This window comes from Tupaia chinensis, unplaced genomic scaffold, assembly GCF_000334495.1.
Source record: "Tupaia chinensis unplaced genomic scaffold, TupChi_1.0 Scaffold000201_1, whole genome shotgun sequence".
NCBI classification, from domain to species: domain Eukaryota; kingdom Metazoa; phylum Chordata; class Mammalia; order Scandentia; family Tupaiidae; genus Tupaia; species Tupaia belangeri.
Window position 1 is genome coordinate 2,170,800 of NW_006159676.1, and position 9,980 is coordinate 2,180,779.

The window sequence follows — 9,980 nt, forward strand, 5'->3', positions numbered from 1 at the left end:
AAAAAAAAAAAATAGGACCCAGCAGATGGCATGGTGGTTAAGGCACGGGACTCTCACATAGCTGACTTCAGTTTGAGTCCCAGACCTGGCAGCTTGCTTTCTCATTTTTCCTCTCTCTCTCTCTGTCTCTGTCTCTCCCAGAGTGCACAGGCACCTTCCAGCAAAGACGAGAAAATGCAACGGACGCAGACAGACGTGCAGACGAGGCCGGCGCGCGGGCGTTACCTGCGGTGATGATGAGGGACAGCGCGGACACAGAGGCGGACTTGGGCACGCGGCCCCCGCCGCTGCTGCCCGATGGCGCCTTGGACTTCTCGGGGGCGGCGTCTCTCGGGGCCGGCGGGCTTCCAGAGGCCGGGGCGTGGAGTGCCGGGCGCCGATGCTGTTACTTCGGAGACGGGGGTGGCCGATGGCGGTGTCAGCTGTCGGGGAGGTCAATGCGGTCACCCTGGGGTCCCTCCATCTCATCACTTGGTCCTTCTACCCTGGGGAGGCTGAAGGTCTCACCGTCCTCATCTAGCCGCTTACCCTTCATTCATGCAGTTCCTTCTTCCTACACACCCCTTTTTGAATCTTTTTTCTTTTTTAAAGAAATTCTTTTTTTTTTTTTGGAGAGGTTTTTGCTATAGGGCGCGTGCGCTCGCCAGACAGACAGAGAGAGACAGAGAGACAGAAAGTGAGAAATCACCCCCCAGGGGGGATGGCCACGCCGCAATCCCTTCTCCTCCATTCTCCTCTCGAGATCTTGGGCATGCACGCACACACACCCGGTGTGAGTTTAAGCCACCAGGTCCGGGACCCAAACCGCGTTCAACTACGTGGGAGTCCAGCGACATAGCCATGACGCTAACTGCTGGTCCCTCTAGCGCCCTTTGAACCACCACGCCACCTGCTGGCCCCCATAATAATATAATGTTTTAAAAAAAGGAAGAAAACCCATCTTAAGTGGCCCGTCTTCTGAGACGTTCCATGACACGACCCTTATCCCGCGCCCCACCTACCAGAAAGGCTTGAGGGCTTTGGTGTCACCGGGGCGGCGACGGAGGGTGGTTCAGGCTCCCCGAGAATGAACACAGGCCTCTTGGGACCCACTGGGGCTGGGCCTGCCCCCTCGTCCTCCGAGGAGAAGGCAAATTTGGGCATGGTGTCCAGGCTGATGGTGTTCAGGAAAGACGGGCTGGGGACACGCTCGGGCTGGGATGAGGACGAGTGACAGGAGGAACCAGAGGAGGTCCAGGACCTCAGGCTGCAGGGAAGAAGAGCCCGTGTCACCCACTTTCTAGGACACCCGCTCTCCTTGGACGCATCTTAATTCTCAGCATGGAGTCGGAGGTGATTTACAAATACAGAAGGCGTTCCCTCCATCTGCAGCATCCATTGCATGTTTGGAAAACTCCTACTACACTTTGAAAACCCAGCTTGCATCATCTCTCCTCTAGCAGACATGGGTCATTTCTGGTAGGGCATGGGCTTTGCAGGATGCATAGGAGTTTGTTAGCAAAGGGCATTCTGGACAAAGGAATGGCGCCAGCAAAATCCTAGCAGTGCGATGGTGCCCGGCTACTTGAGTTTGGCACAGTTAGGAAAACAAAGTCAAAGAGAATGAGGTTGTCAGGGGCCTCATGAGGTGGGTGCGCTTTGACCCTTTTCGACTGGGCCACTGGGAAGCTCCCAGAGCATCAGATTTTGTGTCTTCACCTCCCAGCAAGCTTGGAAGGTGGATCAGCCTACACAACCTGGTTCACTGACCGGATATCCGCGCTCAGCCGGCGGCCATAATCCACCTCGCTGTTGCGTTCCCAACCTTCCTCCCGGTCCTCACTGAAGCTCCTTTCGGCAAAGGTAGGGGTGGGCTGGACAGCCAGGAACTCAGAACTGCTATAGACCTAGAAGGTAATAAAAACGAACAGTGATGGGAACCAGCAGTTGGCATCATGGCTGTGTCGCTGGATTCCCATGTAGTCGATCACGGTTCACGTCCCGGACCCGGTGGCTTGGAACTCATGCCGGGCACGTGTGCATGCGTGCCCAAGATCCCGAGAGGAGAATGGAGGAGAAGGGATTGCGGCGTGGCCATCCCCCCTGGGGGGGGATTTCTAGCTTTCTGTCTCTCTGTCTCTCTTTCTGGCGAGCCCACGTGCCCTATAGCGAAAACCTCTCCCACCCAGAAAAAGAGTAGGGGCCAGCAGTTGGATTCGTGGAGGCACTGGACTGCGCAGCTTGAAAATCACACTGGGCACCTGTGTGTGTGTGTGTCCACAATCCCAGGAGGAGAATGGAGGAGAAGGGATTGCAGTGTGACCATGTCTCTTTGAGGACCGCTTTCCCTCTCTTTCTCTCTCTCTCTCTCACACACAGGCTGTCTGGCAAGAAAAGAAAAGAAAAAAACAAAGAAACAAAAAACAAAACAAAACAAAAAAAACACAAAAGAAAACGAGCAAACATCTCAGGATGGAAGCCCCGGGCCCTACCTTAAAACGATGGGAGCAGGATGAGAACTGGGGGATCTCCGTGGATGACTCCTCATCGTTGGTCTCGTCGTCCTCGGAGCCCAGGTGGCGGTACCGTTCTGAACGCGCTGAGGGAGAGAGTGGCCTGTCAGACATCTGCCCGTCTGGTGCCCAGATGTGGCTTCAGGACAGTGTGACAATGCCAGGAGGGCGCCTCTGGAAGGAGGCTCCATCAGGACACAGGCCCTGAGACAAGACTGTGGCTGGTTTGTAGGGACCAGGAGGTATTAGCAAATAAATCTCAGCTATGTCCATAAAAGCTGTGGGACCAGGGACCAGCAGATGGCGTAACGGCTACATCGCTGGACTCCCACGTAGTCGATCGCCGCCGTTCGAATCCCGGACCCGGTGGCTTAAATTCAAGCCGGGCGCGTGTGTGTGCGTACCCAAGATCCCGAGAGGAGAATGGAGGAGAAGGGATTGCGGCATGGCCATCCCCCCTGGGGGGTGATTTCTCACTTTCTGTCTCTCTGTCTCTCTCTGTCTTTCTGGCGAGCGCACACGCCCTATAGCAAAAACCTCTCAAAAAAAAAAAGGGGGGCCAGGCAGGTGGCATGGTATGTTAAGGCACTAGATTCCCACATGGCTGGCTGTGGTTCAAGTCCTGGACCCGGCAACTTGCTTTCTCTCTCTCGGTCTCTCTCTGGTCAAATTAAAACAATAAAAATAATAATAACGAATAAAAATAAATAAAATTTTTTTTAAAGAAAAGGAAAAGAAATGGAAGTTCCTCATTTTACAGAAGAGGAAACGGACGTTCAGAGAAGATCTCTGTTGCACTCCAAGTTCTAAGGGAGGCGCTGAATGCGGAGGGCTAGAGCTCCTACTGGGGACAGGGCCGGTCACTGAGTCCTTGGTGTGCACCTGCAGGACCCCTCCACGGAAGCTGAGGGACAGACATGGCCTCACGGGTGGTCAGGGCCAGGCACCACGGAGACTAAACCTGCTAGGGGACCCCGGGCAACAGCCAACTACACACGGTCCCTAGGTGTTCCCTCCTGAGACCTGAGGGGCGCTGCAGACCCCGGAAACCAGGGGCACAGAAAATTCCAGACAGATGGGCGGCCTGCATACACACGGTCCCTAGGTGTTCCCTCCTGAGAACTGAGGGGTGCTGCAGACCCTGGAAACCAGGGGCACAGAAAATTCCAGCAGGGGGGCGACCTGTGGACTGGCCCCAGATTTTGGAAAAGTCAGTTAGCTGGAAGATGAGGAGGGGCCCCAGGGATGGTGGGAAGGCAGAGCTTGCTCCAGCACCCCACTTACTGTCGAAGTAGCTGGTGTCGTCCTCGGCTTCCAGCTGGGGTACAAACTCCGCCTTGTGTCGGAGGAGGCCCGCCCAGTCCAGGGCCCGGAAGAAGGGGTGCTGTTTCACCTCGTGGGTCCCACCTGCAGACACGAGGACTTCAGCCCTGTGGGTCCCATTCCCCCCACTGACAGGGCCACAGTTGAACCAGAAAGATGGATGTGGGGGTTGGCGGGTGGTGTGGTGCCCATGGCTGACTGTGGTTCAAGTCCTGGACCTGGCGGTTTGCTTTCTCTTCACCCTTCCCCCGGTCAAATAAAAATAATAATAATAAATAAGATGAAATAATTCTTTAAAAAAAGAGAGATGAATGTGGGAGCCGGCAGGTAGTGTGGTCATTAAGGCGTTGGACTCCCCCCTTGGCTGACCATGGTTCAAGTCCTGGGCCTGGTGGCTTGCTTTCTCTCCCCACCCCGGGTCAAATTAAAAAATAATAATAACAGGGAACCAGCAGTTAGCATAATGGCTATGTCGCTGGACTCCCACATAGTCAACCACGGTTCGCGTCCCAGACCCGGTGGCTTAGAACTCATGCCGGGCGCGTGTGCGTGCGTGCCCAAGATCCCGAGAGGAGAATGGAGGAGAAAGGATTGCGGCGTGGCCATCCCCCCTGGGGGGTGAGTTCTCTCTCTCTGTCTCTCTCTCTGTCTCTCTGGCAAGTGCACGCACCCTATAGCAAAAAAAAACTCGCCAAAAAAATAAAAAAAGGTAAAATAAATAAATAAGACTAAAAAAAGAATTACTTATTCAATTTTTAATTTATTCATTTATCTCTCTCTGACCAGAGAGAGAGCGATAAAGTGAAAAGACAAGCTATCAGGCCTAGGACTGGAACCGTTGTCAGCCATGCAGGAGTGCCCAGCACTTTAACCACCACACCACCTGCTGGTCCCAAGATTAAATCATTAAAAAAAAAAAAAAAAAAAGATGGATGTGGGGTCCAGCACATGGCATGGTGGTTAAGGCACTGGACTCCCACATGGCTGACAGAGGTTCAAGTTCCGGACCTGGCGACTTGCTTTCTCACTTTCTCTCTGTTTTTCTCTGGTGAGCACATATGTCCTGTAACTCATTTAAAAAGAATATAAATAATAAATAAAATGAAAGAAATCATTCTTTAAAACAAACAGAAAAAGGGACCAGCAGATGGCATAATGGTTACATCGCTAGACACCCACATCGTCAACTGTGGTTCGAGTCCCGGACCCGGTGGCTTCAAACTCACGCCGGGTGCGTGTGCGTGCGTGCCCAAGATCCCGAGAAGAGAATGGAGGAGAAGGGATTGCGGCGTGGCCATCCCCCCTGGGGGGAGATTTCTCGCTTTCTGTCTCTCTGTCTCTGTCTCTCGAGCGAGTGATGCACTCAATAGCAAAAATCTCTCACAATTAAAAAAATAAAAAGGGTGTGAAAACCAGCCCACGTTGGGGAGCTTGGAGAAGGACTGGGAGGGCAGTCGGACCTAGCCCAGCTGGGTTTCCACAACTCTGCTCTTTCCTCTATAGGATTCTAACATCCTACTACCTACAGAAACTCTAGAAGTTTCCATGACTTCTATTCCACTGAGCTGGAAGAAACTATCCGTCAACTGTGGCCTCAACCATCCTGTCACACGGCCAACCATCGGTCATAAACACAACCCATAACAGCCCCTTAACTCTTCCCCAGGTGGCCTGGAACACTGAGACAGTGGGTTCCTCTAGGCTGGGGCTTCTGAGGAGCGCGGGAAACAGCCCCTGGTGACTTTATAAGCTCATGCATTTACTTACCTTCTGTGCCCACCGTGGGCACCAGATCCAGCCCCTGGTTATTCCTTCAAGGTCTTGTGTTGGTTTCTGGCAAACTCCTACACATCCTGCAAAACCCTAGCTCCAAGCGCCCTCCTCTGTGCCATTTCCCAAGTAGAGCTCTTGTTTATAAACCTCAGGCCTTAATTCTCCCTCTGTTCTCTGGGTCCCATGGCCTAAGGGAACCACCCACCAGGGCTCTACCCATCCCTACATACCAGTGCCGAGACGGTCCAGTGGACTCTGCCGGAGCAGCCTGGTGATGAGGTCCTGGGCGTCAGCTGGAAGGGCCTCGTCCCCCTCTGGCCACATAATCTCATCTACAATGTGGAGAAGAGGGCCAGTAAGTAGTGTGGAGGTTAAGCGGCTGGGTTCCACATGGACAGCTTCTTGGTTCAAGTCTTTAACCCGGCATCTTGAGGGTCATGCCAGGCGTGTGCGTGCGTGCCCAAAATCCCCAGAGGAGAACGGAGGAAAAGAGGTTGTAGCATGGGCATCCCCCAGCAGGGTGATTTCTCACTTTCCTTCCCTCTCTCTGTCTCTGTCTCTCTCGGGTGAGCACACATGCCCTATAGCAAAAAAAAAAAAAAAAGAAAAGAAAAGAAAAAGCAAAAAAAAAAAACAAAACACAGAGCAGAGACAACTCTTTCTAGCATCTTCCATCACCTCCCCTCTCACTGACTAGCACTAAGTCTTTTTTTTTTTTTTTTCTTTCTTTCTTTTTTTGGAGAGGTTTTTGCTATAGGGCGTGTGTGCTCACCAGACAGACAGAGATAGAGAGACAGAAAGCGAGAAATCATCCCCTAAGGGGGATGGCCACAGCGCAGTCCCTTCTCCTGGCGGGATCTTGGGCACGCACGCACACGCGCCCAGCGTGAGTTTAAGCCACTGTGTCCAGGACTCGAACAGCGGTCGACTACGTGGGAGTCCAGTGACATAGCCATTACGCTAACTGCTGATCCCATCTCCTCCTGGGACATAGCCATTATGCCAACTGCTTGTCCCACTACCACCAAGTCTTAGACCTCCTCTGGTCCTTCAATGCATGAGGCTCGGTTTCACCTCCGGGCTTTTGCTCAGGGCATGTTCTCCTCTTATATCTCTATAGCTCCCTCTCGTTCCTTCAGGTCTTTGCTGACAGGTCCTCTTGGCAAGGCCACCAAGACCCCAGATTCAGAGGTTCCCAACCCCTGGGCCACCAGCAAATATTGGTTCCTAGGAGGAACCAGGCAGCGAGGTACGAGGTGAGGGGCGGGGCCAGCCTCATCTGCATTACTGTTTGCGCCAACCAATCACATCACTGTCTGAGCTCCGCCCCCCCCTTGTCAATCACTGGAGGATTAGATTCTCATAGGAGCAAGAACCCACTGGGCAGAGCCAGCACGTGGTCCCGCAGGTATGTCACTGAATAGCCACAGGGAAGACTGCGGTTTGAGTCTTGGACACAGTAGCTTGAAAAGAGCTGGGGCGTGGCCATTCCCCCTGGGGAGTGATCTCACTTTCCCTGTCTCTGTCTCTGTCTGGCGAGGGTACCCCCATTATGAACTGCCTATGCTAGGGAACTAGGCTACCTCGCCTCTCACATGTACAGCATCCACGAACGTAAACGCTGGTGCCCAAACGGTTGGAGACCACGATACTATTTTTCTGTTTGGTTTGCTGGATAGAGAGAGAGGGGGAATGTGAGAAATCGCCCCCAGGGGTGGATGACCACACTTCAATCCCTTTTTCTCCATTTTCCTCTTGGGATTTGGGGTGCACGCGCACATGTGCTTAGCATGATCTTCAAGGATTTTCAAGTCACTGGGTCTGGGACTCCAACTGCAATCAGCCACGTGGGATCCAGTGCCTTAACCTTCACACCACCAACTGTCCTGATCACTGGCTATTTTGTTTTTAAATGATTTGATTTTAATTTAATTATTATTATTATTTGAATTTATTGATAGAGCTTTTTTTTTTTTTAAGAACCACTTTATTTAACTTTATTTATTTTAATTTGACCAGAGAGGGACAGAGAGAGAGAACAAGAAAGAAAGTTGCTAGGTGCGGGACTCGAACCACAGTGAGCCACGTGGGAGTCCAGCACCCTTAAACACCATGCCACCTGCCGGCCCCTATTATTATTGTTTTTCTAATTTGACCCCCTTCTCCTCCATTCTCCTCTCGGGATCTTGGGCATGCATGCACACGCGCCCGGCGTGAGTTTAAGCCACCGGGTCCGGGACTTGAACTACAGTTGACTAGATGGGAGTCCAGCAACGTAGCCATTATACCACCTGCTGCCCCCCTCCCCATCCTATTTAACACAGTCACCTCTCCCTACTCAGCACCCTGTCCTCTCCCCACTCTTGGGAGCCCCCTCCTCCCATCCTTCCTCTCCTGCTGGGCATTTTCGGCTCTGACCACCCATAATTTGCCCATTTCTCTCTCTGATCTTCCATCTTGCCCACTGAGCCCCGAGGAACCCGGGCAGGGCCAGCTAGAAGGGTGGGGACACCTGTCCACCAGCCCTTGGCGTTGTCACCCGTGCACACAGCAGGTGGACAACTCTCACGCAGAGCTGCTCTGCTCCCTGACAGAGGGTTTTGTAGCAGAAGCCCCCTGCCCAGAGCCCCAGCAGGACTGAGACTCGATCCCGGGGCCCCAGAGACAACGCACCGCTGACCACCTGGCCGAAGAGCTCCTCGGGGGTGTCTCCGAAGAAAGGCACGCAGCCCACCAGGAACTCATAGAGGACGACGCCCATGGCCCACCAGTCCACCGGCTTCCCGTAACCCTGGCGGAAGATCACCTCCGGGGCGATGTACTCGGGGGTCCCGCACACCTGGGCCAAGAGGAACAGGAAAATGGAGGCTGAACCCCAGCCCGAGAGAGCGAGAGAGCGAGAGAGCGCGAGCGAGCCGGGCTGCGCTGCGCAGAGGGACCGAGATTTTGCAAAATGTGTGCTTGTCTCTTTAAGGGCTACAAGCTGGCCCCGCCCCCCAGGCCAGGCCCCGCCCACCTGCTTGTCCACGAACTCGCGGGTGTCCTTCTCGATGTGCCCCTCGTACAGATTGGTGGCCATGCTCATCAGTCCGATCTTGGACAGGCCGAAGTCGGTCAGCTTGATGTGGCCGAGGGAGGTGATGAGGAGGCTGTGGGCAGAGGCGGGTGGTGCGTTCAGTGCTCAGCGTGGAGAGGGCGCAGGTGCCCCGCTGCTCCCGCCAACCTTAACCTTGGCTTCGAGATGGACAGCAGTTGGGGCTGAGGCCCGGCCAGGATGGGGGTCTTCTCTAAACCCCACTGGCTCTTAGGCAGGTGTGACATCACCTATACCGGAACACCAGCTGGGTGTCTCTGGCGTTGCTATCTTTTACTTATTTATTTTCTTAAATTTCATTCATTCATTCATTCATTCATTCATTCATTTATTTATTTATTTATTTATTTGGAGAGGTTTCTTTTTCTTTTTCTTTCTTTTTTTTTTTTTGCTATAGGGTGCATGCACTCGCCAGAAAGACAGAGACAGACAGAGAGACAGAAAGCGAGAAGTCACCCGCCAGGAAGGATGGCCACACCCCAATCCCTTCTTCATCTCCCCCCCGGGGGGGGGGTGATTTTTTCATTGTTCTATTTCTCTCTGGGGAACACCTGTGCCTTATGGCAAAACCTAAAAAGAAATAATTTTTTTTTTTCTTCTTCTGGGCCAGCCAGTGGGGTGGAAGTTAAGGCAGCTGGATATCACATAGCCAACTATGCGGCTCAAGTCCTGGACTCAGCAGCTTGCAAACCCCGTGTGCATGCGTGCCCAAAATCCCCAGAGGAGAATGGAGAAGAGATTATGGCATGGCCATCCCCCTCCTGGAGGGTGATTTCTCACTTCCTCTCTCTCTCTCCCTCCCTGGCAAGTGTTCAGGTTCTATGGCAAATTAAGGGAAAAAAATGTCTTATGTTGTTGTCCTGCCCCAGGACTGCAGACTGGCCACCTTATTTGTAAGCAGGGTCACCACAGATGTCATGTGTTAATGAGGTCATGCCGGGGTAGGGAGGGTGCACATGGCGTTCTCACAAAAAAGCGGAAATTGAGACAGACAGGCTGCACAGGGAGAGCGTCACGTGATGGCTGGAGTTAGAGCTGCAAACCCAGACGCTGCCAGCAACCAGCTTGGAGGAGCTGGGAGGCTCTGTCTCTCCTGCCTTCAGAGGGAGCACAGCCCTGCCAGCTCCCATCCCAACACAGCCTCCCTCCCTAGACCCTGATTCATGCTTGCCCTCCTCCCCTCACTCCTGCCACAGCCTCGGCCCTCTCCAGCCCTGCCCCGAGCTTCTCCGGCCACGCCCTGAGCCTCCTCAGCCCCGCCCCTGAGCCTCTCTAGCCCCGCCCCCATCTGTGTCCCA

General features: G+C 53.5%; 1 protein-coding gene across 1 annotated transcript in view; it reads right to left on the reverse strand.

Annotated features, from left to right (window-relative positions):
* MAST3 (microtubule associated serine/threonine kinase 3) overlaps nucleotides 1-9,980 on the reverse strand; it is a 37,463-nt gene that overhangs the window by 6,014 nt on the left and 21,469 nt on the right. The window contains 9 exon segments of the mRNA XM_027771276.1: nucleotides 226-336; nucleotides 339-422; nucleotides 1,002-1,246; nucleotides 1,750-1,886; nucleotides 2,472-2,578; nucleotides 3,777-3,899; nucleotides 5,819-5,920; nucleotides 8,262-8,427; nucleotides 8,605-8,737. Coding sequence (XP_027627077.1) covers nucleotides 226-336; nucleotides 339-422; nucleotides 1,002-1,246; nucleotides 1,750-1,886; nucleotides 2,472-2,578; nucleotides 3,777-3,899; nucleotides 5,819-5,920; nucleotides 8,262-8,427; nucleotides 8,605-8,737 — 1,208 coding nt within the window.